This window comes from Myotis yumanensis, unplaced genomic scaffold, assembly GCF_028538775.1.
Source record: "Myotis yumanensis isolate MYYU_CA2020_CCGP unplaced genomic scaffold, mMyoYum1.0.hap1 SCAF_17, whole genome shotgun sequence".
Taxonomy (NCBI): domain Eukaryota; kingdom Metazoa; phylum Chordata; class Mammalia; order Chiroptera; family Vespertilionidae; genus Myotis; species Myotis yumanensis.
In genome coordinates this window covers 10,768,570-10,787,988 of record NW_027223768.1, presented here as the reverse complement: position 1 = coordinate 10,787,988, position 19,419 = coordinate 10,768,570, and the positions used below count along the sequence as shown (strand labels likewise).

The following is a 19,419-nucleotide window of genomic DNA, read 5'->3' as shown; positions in this document are numbered from 1 at the left end:
GTCTCAGGTTATTCAGAGGCTTTTTTACAGGAACAAAGCTTGGCATTTCAGATCCCCTCCATCTGGAACTGTACATGCATATTAATAAATATATGCAGCGCTATGTGCCTGGCCCTGGGCTAGGTGACTTGCCTAGGAGGAGCAGTAAAAGCAGACTTCTCCCATCACGTCTCCATCTGGTGGGAGGGCAGCACACACAGGCCATGGGGAGCAGTGCAGGAAGTGCCGCAGCAGGAGCCATGAATTCTGTGGAGTCCGGGGAGGAAGCAACTCCGCTGGGGATGGCTTCTCAGGTGTTGGGAGGATTTGCTGGGGATGGCTTCTCTCAGGTGTTGGGAGGATTTGCTGGGGATGGCTTGTCTCAGGTGTTGGGAGGATTTGCTGGGGATGGCTTCTCTCAGGTGTTGGGAAGATTTTGTCAGGGGCAGAAAGTGTGAGACGAGGCATGAGAATATTAGGCGAGTTTACAAAGCCAGCTCAGTATGGGATGGATAGTATATTGATTTTTTAACAAAGATGATTTTTATGAAACATGACAACGGCACTCACTCCCTGATCCTACGTTTTTCAGCTTGTGAGGGTTTTCCCGTTAGTAGGGGATGCTGCGTCTCTACCCTGTGCCCGGTGGCTTCCGGTTTTGAGACTGCTGCCTGGGATTAAAGCCTGGCACAGGGCATCTGATTGGCACGGACAGGAGCGAACCCACCACTTGGGCCTCCTCTGTGGTTGAGCTAAAGGTTGGCAGGACTGCCACCAGCTGACCGCTGTGCTGGCATCTGCAGGGAGCTCAGAGCTGGTCTGTCCTCGCCTCGCTGGAGGGGCTGGGCCTGACTGAGCAGCTCTGACTTTGCGCACAGAGCTCATGGGAGTACCTGAGGCAGGTGGTGAACCTTGGTTTTGTTTTTTTTTAATTTTTTTATTCCTGTGCCTTTGAGTTGACAGCAGGCCTCAGTCTTACATAGAGCCTCTTGCACAGAAGACGCTACTTGGGAGATCTCAGGAAAGGCATCTATTGTGTGCCAGGGATGCCAACCAGCTTGCCGAGGGAGCGGGAGCAGGGGGTCAGCAGAGGGATCTGCTAAGGGGCAGCCACAGCTGGTGAAATAGAGCTGGAGTTGAGCATGCACCTGGGAGGGAGTCAGCTGATGCTGGATTAGCGGCTCGAATTGGGGTTTATCTCGGATTTTCTGGTGCCTGTTGGGAAATGAACAGCCTTGGGCAGAGAGCAAAGCGGGCAGGCGGGCGGTCCCAACCTCTTCCCACGGGCCTAGTGCCCCATTGTCCCTAGCAACCCCTACCCCCCAGCCTGCTGCCCACCCATGGAGGAAACTCTCTCCTTGGGGTGGCTGAAGCAACTTTCTAAAAGGAAATGAATGGCAGCAACGTGGTGTCCACCCCCCAGTCCCGGCCTCAGCTCAGCCCCCACCTCCCTGATCCATTGCTATTTTATAAGAGGATCCTGGGAAGAGCGGTGCTCTCACCCAAGAGGGACAAACAGTCCTCTGGGAGGAAAGTTTCCTTCTAGGTTTCTTTCATGTTTTTTTGGCTGGAGGAGCCAAGACGTAACCTATTACACCCCTCCCCCCCACCCACCCCCCTTCCCGGGTTTATTTGTTCAGATGCCACTGGCCAGGCGGGAGCTTTGATCCGCAAGCTCTCGCAGTCCTGTCTGGCCCCTGTCTGCTGGCTCTCCTGGGCGATTGTCCTGGGTCAGGGAGGGAAGCTGGGCCACCCCGTGTGCTGCACCACCCTGGTCTCCCTGTACCTCCCAGAGAAAAGAAAGGAGGGGAGACCATGCTCAGCAACTCACTGCTGGGGGCAGGTGCCAGGGCAGGGCAGGAGCCTGGAGGCTCAGCAGGCTTCTCTCCAGGAAACAGAAGAACCCTTCCCTCCTTTTCTGTTTTGAGTATTTAATTTAATTTAATATTGTTGTTACTCCTCACCCAAGGCTAGTTTTCCCATGGATTTTTAGATAGAGAGTGGAAGGGGAAAGAGGAAGGGAAGAAGGGAGAGAGAGAGGAGGGAGAGAGAGAGAGAGAAGCATCAGTATAAGAGAATCGATTGGTTGCCTCCTGCACTCACGGGACTGAGCTGGGGATCCAACCTGCAACCCAGGCCTTGACTGGGAGTTGAACCAGTGACCTTTCAGTGCACGGGCCAGCGCTCCAACCACTGAGCCAGGGCGTGAATATTTAATTTTATTTTCTTGCTTGTGACTTCTGGGGCCTGGTTGCCTCTCTTGCCTTTAACTTTTGTTACGTGATTATATACGTTTCAGGTGTACAGCATTGGAATTCGACAACTGTATACACTACAAAGTCATCACCCCACCCACGTCTAGCTATTGTCCAGCACCACACCATAGCCCCCTCTCCCCCCTCTCCCCGCCCCCACCCCCCCATCTCTATCTTCTAAGATGGCGCTATATCAGCTGAGTACCAGGTATAAAATTGAGAAATTCACAGAAAACCCAAAGAAAGAATAAAGATATAACAGCACAGGAACGTAATAATAATAACAATACAAACAGCTATAACAAACGATAGACAGTCGTCCGGATCTGGAGACAAGGATCTGCACGCTGCGGGAGGTCCCGGCTAGGCCTCCCTCCATCTCTCTTTTCCACGAAGGGCCCTGGCCCACAGCGCACGGCGCCTGGCAGTGGTGCAGCAGGAGAAGGCATGCGGGCCCCCGGAGGGTGGCTGTCACTCCACAGGGCCCGGGCTGACGGGGACAGCGTGTCCAATCCATTCTGTTTACCAGCTAAGAGTGGGTGGGTGGTGGTTTGTTTGTATATGATTCGTGGGCAAAAGCTGTGCTAGCATACTTTTCCCAGGGCCGCTCCGTGGAGCTGTGGGGTTTAAAGAAGCAAAACAAGGCCATTGAATATTGAGTCTCATCCCGGGCACCCACCCTCAGTCCCTGCTTCTTGCCCGAGGCAGGGCTGTGCACAGGGGCTCTCTCTCCTAACTGCATCCCGAGGGCTGGCTGGGGTGCTCCACGGTCTCCCCTCCCAGCTCCAAGCCCTGCTGCCCGCCCGAGGGACCGGTGCCGGGAGCCAAGGCTGGCAGAGCCCCCTTGACACGGTCTGTCTGAGAGGCCAGCAGGCTGGGCAGGGCCGTGCAGAGGCCCAAAGACCTTGCCGAGCACTGCCCTGATTCAAAGTCCTATTTCAGCTCCGAGCTGGTTAGTGTGGGTTCCTTCCCAGGTGAGTGACGGGCATGAGCAGGCCCAGGGCGCCAGCTTTCTCTCATAGGCACAGCTCGGCCTCAGCCCGGAGGGAAGCTGGTCCACCCCGAGAGGGAGGGGGCTGGAGCCTGAAATTCTCCCTTCAAAATCCCAAATGTCATTCTCTCTCCCCACACACCTTGAAAAACCCAAATGTCTCTCTTTTTCCCTCCGGCCCTCTCTCCTTCCCCTGCCTCTCTCTCTTCCCCCTCCTCATGACCGAACCAGCTTGGCATACTTAACAGCCCCCTCTTTGCCACTGACTTTCCCCGTAAGAACCATATTTCAAACAAACAACAAACAAACATCCGAACTCCCTGGCAGTGTCAGCATCTGGTGAAGCTGCCCCCTGAGCCTGCCTTCTCACCACAGCCTGCAGCCCCGCCCTCCTCGCCTGGCCCCTGACCCCCCACCGAGCAGCTGGCAGGGCTGGGAGTGAGCTGGCCCCCCCCCCCCCCCCCCCAGTCAGCCTGCAGTTTTCTGCTTTATCTCGGAATCTCCTTTATCCTTGGACTTTCCCCTCCTGTCTCTTATTCCACACCCTGCCCTTGGCAAACCTTTTCATTCTTCCCCCTTTGTCTCCCAAAGGAAGGAAACAATAATAAATAAATAAGTAAATAAAAGCCCCAGACAAATATAGAGGAAGTATTTGGGCGTGAGACCGTGTTTATTGAGGTGTATGGGCTATAAGAGAAATTGCTCCTCACTCCTCTGCGTATCTTACCAACTTGGAAGGCAGATAAACTGAAGGCAGATATCTGGGTCCATGAACTCTAAGATTCCGAATATTTGATTTTTCTTTAAAAAAGTAGCTTAAAAGCCCTAGCTGGTTTGGCTCAGTGGATAGAGCATCAGCCCTCGGACTGAAGGGTCTCAGGTTCAATTCCAGTCGAGGGCACGTACCACGGTTGCAAGCTTGATCCCTGGTCCTGGTTGGGGTGTGTATGGGACACAACCAATTGATGTGTCTCTCTCACATGGCTATTTCTCTCTCTTTCTCTCTCTCTCTTTCTCCCCCTTCCTTCCACTCTCTCAAAAAATCAATGGAAAAATATCTGCGGGTCAGGATTAACAACAACATTCCACTTCCTCTGGCCCCATTCCACTTCCATTAAACTCTTCTCTCCTTAGGATCCTGCTCTTTATCAATCTGTCCCTACCACACTAAAGCAATTCATTTTCCTGACTGATCTCCCCTTTGTGGTTTTTTAAAAATATATTTTTATTGGTTTCAGCGAGGAAGGGAGAGGGAGAGAGAGATAGAAACATCAATGATGAGAGAGAATCATTGATTGGCTGCCTCCTGCACGCCCCCTACTGGAGATTAAGCCCAAAACCCGGGCATGTGCCCTTGACTGGAATCGAAGCCGGGACCCCGCAGTCCGCAGGCTGATGCTCTATCCACTGAGCCAAACCAGCTAGGGCTGATCTCCCCCCTTTGGATTAATGAATCCCATAGGTTCAAGGCCACAGCCTGCTTCCCCATAAGGTGCTAACTTTGTTTTATCGAGCTTCTAGGGAGCTTCCTGGCATATGCAGATCAGATAAACACGTTGACTCTCTTTTTCACATTGAGATTTAAAAACACGCCTCTCCCCCCCTGCTCTGGGCTTTCCAGGGCAAAGAGTCCTAGTGTTTTTCTTGGTCTTCATGCTACAAACTCCCCACCTCTGACCATGTTGGGAGCTACAAACCCTCCTGGGCCTAGTTACACCATCAGAACTGCATCTGTTTCCCGGAGGAAAACGTTCCTGCCGCCAACCCTGCAACATTCCACTCACCACCTTCAGACCGGACACCGGGCGTACTTTCGGCGATGCAGCTCATCCACTCTCTCCAGGTACCAGGTGCCTGGGAAAAGGCTGGTGGTGTCAGCAGGGGGTGAGAAATTCACTGTGGGATAAGGAGAGAAGGCAAGACTCAAGACGAGCTCTATGCGATTAGGGAAGAGAAAATAGTAACAGGGACGCCTACAGCTCCATGGGACGCTCTCCTGGCTGTGTTGCAAGGGGCTGCAAGGTTCACCTTTATGCCCAATAGAGCACTGGACCAGCAGGAGGACCAGAAGCAGAGCTCGTGCATAGGTCCTAGTCCATAGGCTCTAGTCCATAGGATCTAGTCCAGTGATAGTGAACCTTTTGAGCTCAGCGTGTCAGCATTTTGAAAAACCCTAACTTAACTCTGGTAGTGTGTCACATATAGAAATTTTTTAATATTTGCAACCATAGTAAAACAAAGACTTATTTGATATTTATTTTATATATTTAAATGCCATTTAACAAAGAAAAATCAACCAAAAAAATGAGTTCCTGTGTCACCTCCCACACACATGTCATAGGTTCGCCATCACTGGTCTAGTCCATAGGCTGGGCTATTAGGCATTTTATTACAGGAGTTTGACATTCTCCTTCAGTAAACATGGCCTTCCTCCACTGACACAGTCACCATGTGCTTTTTGGGTCAATGGGACTGAGCTTGAGGTGTACCTCAGAGCTTCCCATTTCCTATCAGACACTTCCTTCTTCGCCCTAAGCCCTCTGGCCCTGGTTTATTATAGTATTTCAGTGTTTTGTCCATGGATGTTCATCTCAGAGGTCCTATTTTTATTTTTATTGTTTTGTTTTTTTTTTCTTTGCTCTATCATGTCCCCTGTTCCAGATAAGATTGATGGCTGCTCCACCTAGGTTTTCTGGAACATTCCAAATTCCATAGGTTCTATCCCCTTTTCAGACCATGGTACAAACCATGTATCTCAAGATTTGCTTCAGAAAATACAGTTTTCCGAAGCTCTTCATCTTCCTGCCCTTCCCTTACCCTTGTGGAAGAATTGTTCTCTTTGGTCCATTATTTCTGTGAACTCCTCAGGAGACATGCGCTTCCGGGAGTCCAGGCGTTTTGGCAGGTTGGACAGACTAGAAACCAGGTTTGCCAGGGGGGAGCCTGGGAAGCAAAAGCAAGATTGATAAACCGGCTTCATTGCCATTGTCACTGCTACCAGCCACCAGCCCAGTAGAGAGCAAGGGTGTGTGGGAGCTCCAACCTGGGGGGACAGTGCCCTGTGTGTGGCTTGGAAGCCAGGAAATGATGAAGGCCAGCAAACACGATGCTGGCAAAACACAGGGGCAGACACACTCATCTAGTCAAGGTGCATCTCACGCAGCGTTTAGGTGCGCGACTTTTACTGCTTTCGTCATAAAGCAATCAACAGCTGCTTACTGGGCACCCCAAATCCTCCCACGTCTCTTTAACCAGCTGCAACCAAGCCACCCTGACTCTCACCTGCCCTATTTGCTGGACCAGCTTGACTGGGCTCCCCAGATCTACCTTTGTGCCAGGGCAGCGCTTCAAATACGCAAACCAGACAAACGTGCTCCATGGCTTCAATCCCTTTAGGGATTTCCTTGGTTCTTAATCACATTATTCGGTGAGGGCGGGAGCCTCCCTGGCGGTGAGGCAGAACATTGTTTCTTCGGGTAAGAAGCACCTGGTAGAAAGACGGACTCACCCGGAGAAGCATCCTGGGACGCGCGAAATGAGAAGAAACTTGCTGCCAGGCCTGAGCCGTAGGAGAAGGCGCCGATCCTGGAGCCCGCCAGCTCTTGGGCAGAGTGACTGCAGGGGAGGAAATCAAAACCCAGAAAGCGCACGGGCTTTGTATCCTGTGCTCCTCACACACAACCACCCTATCGACTTAATCTAGTTCACCTCTTGCCCCTGGAAATGGGCTCCCAGCGCTCACACAAAGAGGGGCTTTGGACTCCGGGGATATAGGCCCAGAAGGAGAAAATATGCCGAGAAGGAAGCAGCTAAAATCCAAGGTGCAGAAGGCACAGGGAGCGAAAAGGAATTTCGGGGTGTAAAAGGAGCTTCTCCCCACCCCTGAAGACAAGGTGAGTTCAGTGAACTCTGAAGGCATCTCCGAATGGAGACCAGACCACTGGACTCACCTGCAGGCTTCTACACTGACTGGCAGTGCTCTCGTCCCCTCACTAGCAATAATTTCACCAAGTTTGTTTATTTATTTATTTTAAAATAGGTTTTTCTTGTTTTTTTAGGGAGAGAGGAAGGGAGAGGGATAGAGAGATAAACATCAATGAGAGAGAAACATCATCGATCAGCTGCTTCCTGCATGCCCCCTACTAGGGATCGAACCAAGTGATCTCTTGGTTCATGGGTTGACACTCAACCACTGAGCCACGCCACCTGGGCAATTTCGCCAAGTTTATATATATATGCATCTCCTAGATTATATGCATGTACTATAGATAGTACATGTATTTCCTCCTAAACCTCACAACATAGAATGTCAATAGAAATAACAACATTTGAGCATCTGCTGAGTGTTATTACAGTTCTAATTGCTTTAGGCATTTGACACTCATCAAAACCCAACAAGGTACGTAACGTCGTTGCACATATTTTATAGATGGGGAAAGGAAGGCACATAGAGGTTAAGTCTTTTCCCAAGGTCAAAGTTAAAAAGTGGTAAAGAGATTTGAACCCCAAGGACTCTAAAACTAGACTCTCTTAACCAGGAATCTTTACTAAGTATAGAGATTTTAAGTGGATGAGATAAAAATATGCATAAAAGTTCCTCTGTTTTCTTGCTGCATAGAGTAGCTCTTGCACATCCCCTGACATAATACACGAACTTCACTTTGGAGATGACTGTTTAATACTGATTGTAAACCTCCTATACACACCTTTAGAATAAGGTTCTTTCACCTCCCTCCATCCCTTCCTCCCTCCCTGCCTTCCTTCTTAAAAAAAAATTCTGAACCACAAGAGGACCCAGGCTTGGTTGACCCCTGAGGCCACGGGTGGGTTGGGAGGTGGGCCGGACGCCATACTCACTGGGACAGAAGTGAGGCCAGGCACCCATACAGGGAGGAGGTGTACGTGTTCCCATTGTGCGTGGAGAGGTAAAGAGAGGCCTTGGTTTTCTTGTTGAACATGTCCAGAGAGGCCTTCAGGAGAGCTTTGTCCATGTCCTTGTTGGTGTAGGTGTCTTCCAGCTTTAGCCCCCTGTGAGGCAGCCAGAGGAACAGGCCAGGTGAGAGCCCCAGGAGGGGAGGGAGGCAGCTCTGGAGGGGAAGTAACGCTCTGGAGCAGCGGTCACCAACCTTTCAGACCTCATGGACCACCAGTGGTCCACGGACCACCGGTTGGTGACTGCTGCTCTTGAGGGAAGACTCCGGGGCACATGTTTTTTGGTTTTGTTTGTTTTTTCAAATAATTCTTTATTGTTGAAAGTATTACATATGTCCCCCTTTCCCCCCATTGACCCCCTCCAACCCACCCCCTCTTTCCCCTCCCTGCCCCAGGCCTTCTGTGTCCATGGGGTATGCATATATGCATTCAAGCTCTTTGGTTGATTACCTCCCTCCCACCCACCCGCCCCCACCTTCCCTCTGAGATTCCGCACTCTGTTCCATGCTTCCATGTCTCTGGGGCCATTCTGTTCATCAGTTTATTTTGTTACTTAGAGGGGCACGTGTTTTTATTATAGAATATTTAGAAATGCAGAAAAGTGCAAAGATGAAGATGTCCCGAATAGTCTACCATTCAGAGAGAGCGCTTAGGTCATATATTTTGTGTGGGATCGATCTCTACTTTCATACAGTTTATTGGAAAATAAAATCATTCTTACATTCTGTTTAGCACGCACCCTTAACTGGTTTTCTCTATGGCAATAGATCACCTTCTACAACAGTATTATAAAGGCTGCAATAATGGGTCATGATAGCATTGGCCCTCCATTGGCCCATCTCCCATTCCTATCCTCACCAGTTAAAACACTACTCAGAAAACCTACATGTTCTTTTAAACATGTGGAATCACTGAGCCAGAAGCTATGCATATCATTAAGCCCTATATTCCCTGTTTTCCTATTACTTCCCAAAACCCTTGTATCAATATCCACTAATTGCCCCATTTTCCCGTAGCCTCGTCAATTCTGGGCATTCCAATTTCAAAAAGGCTGCACAAAGAACATGGTAACCTGTTCAACTTCGTTACCAATGAGCATGCACATTAAAAAAATATGATTATATGCATTTCTTCTTTGAGGAAATTCCTTATCCATATCCTTGGCTCAGTTTTCTACTAAAGTGCTTATCTTATTATTGACGAGATTTCATATATTAAATACATTAGGTTATTATCTTTGTATGTCCGAATTCTTTTCATGGAGCAGGTCTCGTAAGCGGTGTTTGTTAGTGGCAGGGGTAGCAGCAGTTTGCAATAGGGGCAGATATTGCTGGCATATTACAACACCTGAACAGGGACCAAGAAGAGAGGGAACGTTCTCTTCCTAGTGGGGACTGTCTGTATTGAAGATTCGTTTTGTTCCTAAATATCTTGGAGTCGTGCATCCATAAATGGCATTCTTCCTGCCTTATTGACCTCTAAGAGGGTGAGCTGGACTTAACTCGATTTTGTAGATGGGGGAACTGGGGCAACAAGCAAGGCATTGATGGAGTCCACGGTGAGTGAGAATTAGACTGGACACTGGCTGAGCTGCTGTCCTGTACCGGGATTGTTTCTGGGTGTTCCTGTCCATATAAACTCTGAGAGCCTCTAGGCAGAGAGCATAGAGTCACCCTTGCTTCTGTGTCCCTAGAGTTTAGGAAGATGCCTGGCACATAGCTGACATTCATCGAATGTTTACTGACTGCATGATGTAGCCACACCCTCTTTCCCCTTTGTCTTGTTCTCCGAAGCTTCTTATAGTCTCATGATCCAAGTTGCCGGCAAACTCCCTGTGCTCCTGAGATAAAGGTGGAGGACCCTATGTGGACATTAACCCACTAACCCACGCAAGACTTGGTGTCATTTCTGTTGTTGGAGGAGTGTTCTTTCCCCCACAGGAGTGGCTGGTGGTCCAGACTCAAGGCTGGAGGAAGCCTCCTCCTTCCTCACGCCTCCTGACCCTCTAGGCCAGCGGTTCTCAACCTGTGGGTCTCGACCCCTTTGGCGGTCGAACGACCCTTTCACAGGGGTCGCCCAAGACCACCCTGCATATCAGATATTTACATGATGATTCATAACAGTAGCAACATGACAGTTATGAAGTAGCCACGAAAATAATTTCATGGTTGGGTCACAACATGAGGAACTGTATTTAAAGGGCCAGAAGGTTGAGGACCCCTGCTCTAGGCTCTCCACAAAGAGACTCACCTGAAGGCCTCCAGCCCCTTGTAGCGGCTGCTCTGAGTGTCGCTGCTGGCCGATAGGAAGTCATTGTACATCAGGCGAGCCAGCGATTTCTGGACCAACTTGCAGAAGGGTGAGTGGAAGATCATGAACTGTAAGTCATCGAGAGTGAAGGTTCGGTCGATGCCAGCTGGGAGGGAAAGTGTGAAAACAAGGAGGTGACATGATTGATAGATAAGCCACTGAGACCTTGGCTCCAACATCTAACTGGGCCGAGGGACGCCGGGCCCGCCTCCAGCAAACACTCCCGAGGTTTGCTCGGTCCCCTTGCAAGCACTTAACTAAACACCCGACTTACACAGAAGAAGGGAAAGAAACAGCTAGATGCTTCCTGTCTGCTCTGGCCAACCTCTGTGAAAGCGAATTCCTCCCCATCCACCTTGTGTCCTATCATTTTCTCTCTTGTCAGAGGGGAACACAGTGTCTACAAAACACAAAGTTATGTGTCCAAAGTCACAGCTCCAAAATGGTTGGCTCTGGATTCCTGTTCCGATGCCTCTCACTCTACACTTCAGACAGTTTCTCTCACTTCGAAGGGAAGGGCGATGCACCCTCTGCCCTTAGGGGGAAGTTTACAAATTAGTGCTGACTCCCAGGCAGGTGGTTCAGATTCCATATGAGACCATGGAGTGAAATTAGAATGCACAGAACTTGAAGGAGGCGGAAGCAATGAGTGAATAGCGGTTTGCAGTGGATGGCAGAGGCGGAGGTCTGGGTTGGCTTCTCGCCCTTGGGGAGCAGCTGGGCAGCTGGCATTTCACCCACTGCAGGGGGGAGGGGCAAGAAGTGGCTGCTTGTGCCACCCCTACAGCATCCATGCTCTGATGCTTCAGCACTTGCCTTTTCCCTCGCTGAAACCTGCCGTTTGCAGGTGCCCATCTGGGCATGGCTAAGCAGGTCAGAACCCTTTTTATTTTTAAAAAGTAGGTTGCTCTTGCCCTGGCTGGTGTGGCTCAGTGATAGAACCTTGGCCCTCACAGGTTGTGGGTTCGATTCCCAGTCAAAGGCACGTACCTGGGTTGTAGGTTTGTTCCAGGGCTGGTCGGAGCGTGTGTGGGAGGCAACCAATCGAGGTGTCTCTCACATTAGTGTTTCTCTCCCTCTCTCTCTCTCTCTCTCTCTCTCTTCTCCCTTTCATTCCCTCTAAAAAAATCAATGGAAAAAATCCTCATGTGAGGGTTAACAAAAAAATAAAAGTAGGTTTCTCTTTATTTCTAAAATAAAATTTGTTTCTTTCCTGGTTTTGAAAGCAGTACATATATATTTTTAGAGGTCCATTTAGAAACTGAAGGAGAAAATAAAGTCAACTTGTAACACTACCATCTGGGGAGAACCCCTGATAACAGTTTACTGAAGACACAGGCAGCTTCTCCAACACCAAGCTGACTTCAGAAGGTGGCAAGCGACCTGCCAGGAGTCCCATCACTCCTGACTTCAGCAGCAACACATGCTGGGCCCAGCAGGACGTGGTTACTCAGACTCACCGCAGTCCCTCTCCAGGTGGCTGACACCTGCTGGTTCCACGCAGGTGGCTTTGGCCTAGATTGTTTATTTAGCTCAAGTTAGAGGAATGTTATACTTGAATTTGAATGACTTCCCTTTGGACGTGGGCATGGACCCAGGGAAGGTGTAAGAAGGAGAGGACATGAAACAATTCTCTTAAAAAAATTTTTTTTAAAATTGATTTCAGAGGGGGAGAGGGAGAGAGAGATAAAAACGTCAATGATGAGAGAGAATCATTGATCGGCTGCCTCCTACAGGCCCCCTCTGGGGATCAAGCCAGAAACCTGGGCATGTGCCCTGACCGGGAATCAAACTGTGACCACGGCCGGGCGGAAAAATCCTCTTGAGATCGCTTTCCGAGGAGAGCAGAGGCCTTGTCCGAAGCTTTTAGGACAAACTCCTGGCCCCGTGTGCACAGCGCCCCCCTTTCTGCCCCCTGAGCCCATACCTTGTTTCCACTGGTTCTGGATTTTCTGGCGGTAGACTGTGTAGCACCGGTCCAAGGCCCGTATGTAGCACTGGATGGAGAGCTTCCCGTCCACCATTGGGTATTCCGAAGCCCCATCTGGTTTGTAGAAATCGTATACGTTCTCCATGTGGGTTCCCCGCAGCCCTGGCAAGACACACAGTGGGATTCAGTGACTGCACCGAGCAGCCCACATGGAGCAGAGAGGATGGGGGAACTCTTACAGCCCCCTGGTCTCTGTCTGTCTCGGGCCCACGCTCGGGCCCACTCAACGTCCCTCCCATGTTCAAAGCAGTAGAATATGTTGTTGCTCTTACATCAGTGAGATTCGTGCTTGCCTTTCCATGTCTATCTGGGCTGAACAAAATCTGGAATAGATGCCAAAAGTCTCAAAGGAAAGTCTTACTTTCCACCCAATAATCATCTTTCATCTTCAACTGCCAGTTTACGTCCTTGTTAACGGCATCACCCCCATTTATTCCATGCATCCCTGTCCCAACGTGTGATGGTGCAAAAGATGACCTCCCCCAGCCCCGATCCCTCTCATCCCTTTCTCCCTGCCCTCTGCTCCCCAATCCCCCTTTAGATCGCAACTGACATCCTCAAATCCACCCTCAGCCCAGCATAGTAGGTACTCCATGCCCATTTGGGGTCAGGAGCTATGCATTTGGCCGTGCCGTGCACCGTGTTTGGGTACCATGCACCTGCAGGTTACTACAAACCTCTCTCAAGGACCAGGGGGGCCTCGGGCCCAATCAGCATCGCCACGGCTCCGGCGCCCCCTGTGGGGCGAGCGTTGCCGCTGGGATACACTGCGATGTCTCCACAGACCACCATTGCATAGCGACCTGCAAGGAGAGACCAGAAATAAGTATCATCACCATCAAGTCTCAGTACACTGAGCGCCTCCCATGTGCCAGGCACGACTTTAGGTGTTGGAGATAGACTGGCAGACAAAACCAAAAATCCCCACCCCAGGGAGCCTGGGTTCTATGAAACCCATCGTGACACATTTGAAATGCAAAGTCAAAACTCCGTGTCCAGGTCCTGTAGCTGTAAAAACGCTCACTCACTCAGAATTCTGTTTCTGAGTTCCATGAGCAGTTTATTAATGGGCACGTTTGGAGGTACTGTAGCTTAGTACCCATCCCCTTCAGCACTCGGTGGCCGAAATTCCTTCTCATAGAAAGCCAAGGGGTAGGGAGGGAAACTAATATTTGAAAGACTAGCTAGACATTAGTTAGCCTCCAGGAATCCTGAAAGCCATCCAATGAGGCCGATAACATCTACACTTATAGGGGAAGACACTGCCTTCCAGAGAGACCAAGTCACCTGCTAAGCTCTCACACCTGGTGAACATGGCATTGGATATTCCAGCCCAGTTCTGTCTGGATCCTACGCCATGTGCTCTGAACAACGTGATTATAGTATTTTTATTGGGAAAACGGTTTATGTTGAGGAAGCACATTTAATGTACATGATCATAGTTACTACCTCTATAATAGTGAGACTATTACTCAATGAATAATTGTTGTCTTGACTATTATTTGTTCCACTTTCATCTGATAGTACTGCTCCCCATTCCCCACCCCAAAAAGCACACCAAACTTGAGCTTCAGGGGACACATGGTAGTAATTTTAGCATCTATCTGCTCCGTAAGGAAGCCCCTAGGATTTACTCCAGGGCTGGGTACATTGGGGCCCAAAGCACTTAGGTCACTGCCCAGAGCCACACAGCTAATAGATGGTACAATAAGGATTCAGTCAGCATTCAACCCAAATTAATCGAAACCCAAGAGCCTTCTCTTAAGAACTATAACAACTCCAATCCCAACAAAAAATTATTTCCCCAAAATATCTATATATCTATGTCTATATCTTTGTCTCTATTTCTATCTATCATCTATCTATCTATCTATCTATCTATCTATCTATCTATCTATCTATCATCTATCTGTCTGTCTATCTATCTATCTATCATTTACCTATCGATCTATCATTTATCTGTATTTAGAAGCCATTAAGGAAAAAAATCAGTAAATCTGACCACTTAAAAATTAAAATCTTCAATCAGAAACAAACTCAAAAGATAAACTGGGGAAGTATTTACAATACTTATAACCAACAAAAGGCTATTTTTCTTCTTTTATAAAAAGTCTCATAAAAAAGACAAAGAATATAATAGGGAGATGGCCAATAAATGTCATAAAAATATTAAAGTTAAAAAAGGCAAATCAATGACACTATTATTTTACTTATAATATTGACAAAGATTAGAAAGTCTGATAGTATGTATTGTAGAAATGTACGTTAGTACAACATTTTGAAGAGCAATTGAGCACATTCTATTAAACTCTTAAACCAACACAACACAACATATCCTGCAATTTCATGTCTAGAAATCTAGTCTTCCCACACATTATCACAAGCATGCAGAACTTGTACAACACTCATGAAAACAGGATTGATCATTGCACAAAACTTGCAACAATCTAAATATCTGTCAATATGAGCTAATTCAGTAAAGTTTGGCACATTGATGAATAGCATATTATGTAGCGTTTAAAAGAGCAAAGCAGACCTTATGTATATTGATATAGAATGACCTTGAGGACATCATAGAGATGTTATACATAACATATGTATAATGTTAAAAACGAAAACTGAATAGATAAGTTGTACTTGCAGGTACATAGAAAAATCTGGAAGAATACACAGAAACTGTTACATTCTGGAAAGTGGTAATAAGGCGTCCAAAGGGAACTTCTTTTTATCACTTTACACACTTTTGTGTATGTGTAATGTTTTTTTAAGTACAATTTTCAATTACTTTCATAAAAAAACACACCAAGAAGCCCAGCCGGCATGGCTCAGTGGTTGAGCATCGACCTATGAACCTGGAGCTCATGGTTTGATTCTGAGTCTGGGCACATGCCCAGGTTGCGGGCTCGATTCCCAGTGTGGGGCCTGCAGGAGGCAGGCGGTCAACGATTCTCTCTCATCACTATGTCTCTGTCTCTCCCTCTCCCTTCCACTCTGAAATCAATAAAATATATTTTAAACAAACAAAACAAACAAAAAAGCCCTGAGTGTTCGGCCTCCAACCCCAGCGCCTTTCTTACATCAGACCTCTGGCAGCACATACCATCCCAGGAGCTGGACTCCATCCAGTTGGCCGCATTGAAGAGGGAGGCCGTGCCCCCGTAGCAGGCATTGGTGGTGTCGATGCCCTCGATGTCGGTGTTGCCCGAGTCCTGGAAGAGCTCCATGAGCACCGTTTTGACAGCCTTGGACTTGTCGATGATGGTCTCGGTGCCCACTTCCAGCCGGCCCACCGCGTCCCAGGGGAGCTTCGTGCGCTCCATCAGCTGCTGCACCACCGTCAGGCACAGGGAGTTGATGTCCTCCTTGACGGAGCAGAAGCCCATGCGGGTTTGGCCCAGGCCCACCGTGTACCTCCCTGCTTCCACCTTGTTGTACTTCTCCAGGTCTGTTTGGTCCACGTATTGGGCTGGGAAGTACACCTCCAGGGCCAGGATGCCCACGTCCTTCGGCCAAGTACCCATTTTGGCCAAGGGGACAGCAGGGACTGTAGAAAACCTGCAGGGGAAATAACAAGCAAAATCCCACTGATGGTCTCTAGCCAGTTTCCTCAAAAAACCATACAGCCCTGGCTGGTGTGGCTCCGTTGGTTGGGCGTCGTCCTGTGCACCAGGAGGTTGCAGGTTCGACTCCCGGTCAAGGGCAGTGGCCACGGGGATGGGGGGTGGGGTGATTGAACAGGTAAGGCTACCTGGAGGGGAGAGCGAAGGGCGGAGGGAGACGACACCTGAGAAAAAGCAGGCGGGACCACGAGGTGGAGGGCACAAGTCTTCCTTGGTGTTAAAGGCAGCGAAGCGCATGCTGAGATGGGAGAAGCTCTTCAGTTGCCTTTAGAGCCGATGCAGGTTGGATTAGGGGGGATGGACAAATAGGAAAAAGAACCCCATAGAGAAGATTCTCAATGCTGTCCAGGCCCCGGAAAGTGGGGATTAGCCGTGAATATACCGACAAGGGAAATGTGGCCGATGATGCCAAGATCTTGGCCCAAGAACGTCAGAAGGAGGGGCAGGTTGGTGAGGACTGAGGTTGGCTTCTTGGTGGGCGGCCAAATGCTGCTTATTGAAACAAGCCGACCCACGTCAGTCCCTTTTTCGCAAACACCAAAACAGGTGACACTCGGAGCTGGGACATTTGACCTGAACACAGAGGTGGGGGAGAGTGTGGACGATGGGGGAGAGTCCAAAAAAATAAATAAATAAATAAATAAGAAGGCTAGAGAGTCTCACCTGCCCCACACACCCATCCTCCCAGGCTCCCCAGGTGCCAGGCAAGGGGAGGCACCAGATCGAAGTCGTTTCCCGGAGCACCCAGGAAATGCAGTGTGGAAGTGGCAGGAAAGAAAGGGCTACTGCCAGGGCGCAGGGTGGCTCCGGGGTCCGGGGGACTGGCTGTAGCTGTGTCCCCATCCATGCTGGGAGACTTGGGCCAGACTGGGCAAGTTCACAAAGAAAAGCAGAGAGCATAGGTGCTTCTGCGCACAGGCAGATTGCACACACGTGCACACTCACATGCACACGCACACGCACACGCACACGTACACACATCTTTACATCCCCTTTTGCCCTTCCATGCACTCAGAGGACAGAGAAAAGCACCTGCTACCCTTGGTCCTTTGGAATCTTGCTGCCGTGACTTGGAGCAGCTGGGTTTGCTAACACTGCCGTTGGCACAGAATCCTGAAGGTCTTAGCAGGGGCTGTGGGCAAAGGTGGGGATGGTGACCCTCGCTGGTTTGGCTCAGGGGACAGAGCGTCGACCTGCAGGCTGAAGGGTCCAGGTTTGATTCCGGTCAAGGGCGTGTACCTTGGTTGCAAGCTCAATCCCTGGCCCCGGTTGGGGCGTGTGACAGAAGCAACCAATCAATGTGTCTCTGTCACATCAATGTTTCTCTCTCTCACTCTCCCTTCCACTCTCTCTAAAAATCAATTGGAAAAATATTCTTGGGTGAGGATTAACAACAACAAATAGGTGGGTATGGTGGAGGGGAGGATGCTGTGGGCCCCGGTGCTGATTCCTCCACAGCTGGCGCAGCTGGGGGTGTGACAGACGCCCTCATTCACAAACAGCAGGAGTCAGAGTTCGAGACCCTGGGACTCCAGCTGGGAGGGGCTGTCCCTTTAGAGATGAGGAACCTCAGACCCCAGAGGTTACCTTGCGCAGCTAAGGCTGTGCACAAGCCTTGCCAACCTCTGACTTGGGTCCTGTGGGCTTTTCCTTGTGGCGGGCCCTCTGCCTACCCTCTGCTGGTTCTGGGACACGTCCCTGGAGTGAGCTGGACAGTCCCTGGAAACCGCGGACTCACCTGTGGTGGGTGGCGGGGAGAAGGCGGGCAAGCATGGCAGGTGCTCCCTGGAGCACCCTCTTCAGTTGCAAGACCCGCTTGGCGGGAGTCAGCAGCCGCTGCATTTTCAGAGGCGCGAGCAGAGAGCCAGCAGTTCACAGTCCAGGGGAGAGGTGCCCGGCAGTGCCCCAGCCGGCTTTATAGAGCCCCAGACTCCTGCCCCCGGAGGGCACGCCCCTGTTTATCGGGCTCAGCTGGCTGCCTAAACTGGGCCAAAGGTCTCAGAGCAGCGGCAAGTCAAAGGAAAACATCCTCCTACTCGCAGGGAGTCATCCTGCTCACCGGCATGTGCAGGAGAGGGTAGGTAGCTCCCACCCCTCCTTTCCTGGGCCCTGGCAGCCCGATGGGTGCCCAGCCGCTGCGCAGGGGCTGATGTTCCTGGTACCGCGTCCTAAGGTAACCAATCCCCTGGCCTGGCTCCTCATCTGAGTCCCTTTCACTTGGTGGCCAGAGTGCTCCCTGTGGAGCGAGCTGTTACTATTTTAATGTATAATTTGCATAATAAGAAAAAATCTTTCAAAACCACAAGGAATGAATCTTTTAATAGTAGCTCTTTAGGTAGTTGCCAGTGGGTATTGGCACATAGGCAAAGGGTGTGGAGCCCGCTCAATTTTTCTTATCTTTTTTTTTTTTAATCCTCACCTGAGGATATGTTTTGATTGACTTTAGAGAAAGAGGAAGGGAGAGGAAGAGAGAGAGAAACATCAGTGTGAGAGAGAAACCTCAGTCGCCCCAACTGGGGATCAAATCTGTAACCCAGGTGTGTGTGCCTGCATCTGAGCCGCTCAACGTGGCTGAAGAAAAACACCACATGTAGTGACTGATTCGCTCTGCATTGGCCACCACACATCTGGGGCCCCTCAGCAGGCCGGGCTCTCACCGCTGCACCTCCCTCTCCGGCTCTTTCCTGCGCTCACTTGCAGATTCTGCTGTGGGAGGGAAGAGCAGACAGTGCCGGGGTTTGGTTAGTGGTTAACCAATCTCTTCCTTGGTAGGACTTGCCTTTTCTGATTGCCTGGGGCGACATTCAGACCCACAGTTTTGTGAGGGAGGCGTCTGAGGCTTATAGGTAATAGATTGTTATCTAATTAAGTGAAAGGTCCCGAGGAAAGTAGGGGAAAGGGTGTGGAGTCTGACGGAATTTCTCAGAAGAACAACACTGAGCACTTGACCGGGTGTTTTGCTGTCTCTCCATTGTCACCATTCCAGGTGCGGCCTTGCGTCTAGGATGTCATGCAGGGAACAAAGCTAGCAAGACGAGGTGCAGCCTCCCGGAGGGAGGGTTCAGTGTTTGCCCGGGGAAGACACAGTGTGGCAATGGTCGCCTGTGATTCTCAAGGAGCAAACCCTGGCACCACCTTTCACCCCTCCCCTGGCATTCATTGTCAGCTTTCACCTTCGCACACACTGAAACATTTGGAAAAACATTCTGTGCTCGCAGTCTTCTTATGTCAATAACAAATAATAAGCCACAAAGCAAACAATTTACATAAGTAACCGCCTCTGCTTTGTTGGAGGTCTCAGAATTTTGTTGATAATGGGCATCCTTAGAATTTGCATAGCAT

The 19,419-nt window shown here is 49.8% G+C and overlaps 1 protein-coding gene across 1 annotated transcript; it reads right to left on the bottom strand.

Moving 5' to 3' along the window:
• Window positions 1-2,178: 2,178 nt before the first annotated feature.
• On the bottom strand, window positions 2,179-17,976 carry HMGCS2 (3-hydroxy-3-methylglutaryl-CoA synthase 2). Its single transcript, XM_070397250.1, has 10 exons — window positions 17,816-17,976; window positions 15,558-16,012; window positions 13,135-13,260; window positions 12,395-12,559; window positions 10,408-10,573; window positions 8,083-8,253; window positions 6,734-6,840; window positions 6,043-6,168; window positions 5,010-5,121; window positions 2,179-2,851 (listed from the first exon to the last, which is right to left on the bottom strand). Exons 1-9 carry the CDS (start codon window positions 17,917-17,919, stop codon window positions 5,015-5,017), a joined length of 1,527 nt encoding a protein of 508 aa, XP_070253351.1. The 5' UTR covers window positions 17,920-17,976; the 3' UTR covers window positions 2,179-2,851; window positions 5,010-5,014.
• Between the last annotated feature and the right edge of the window lie 1,443 nt (window positions 17,977-19,419).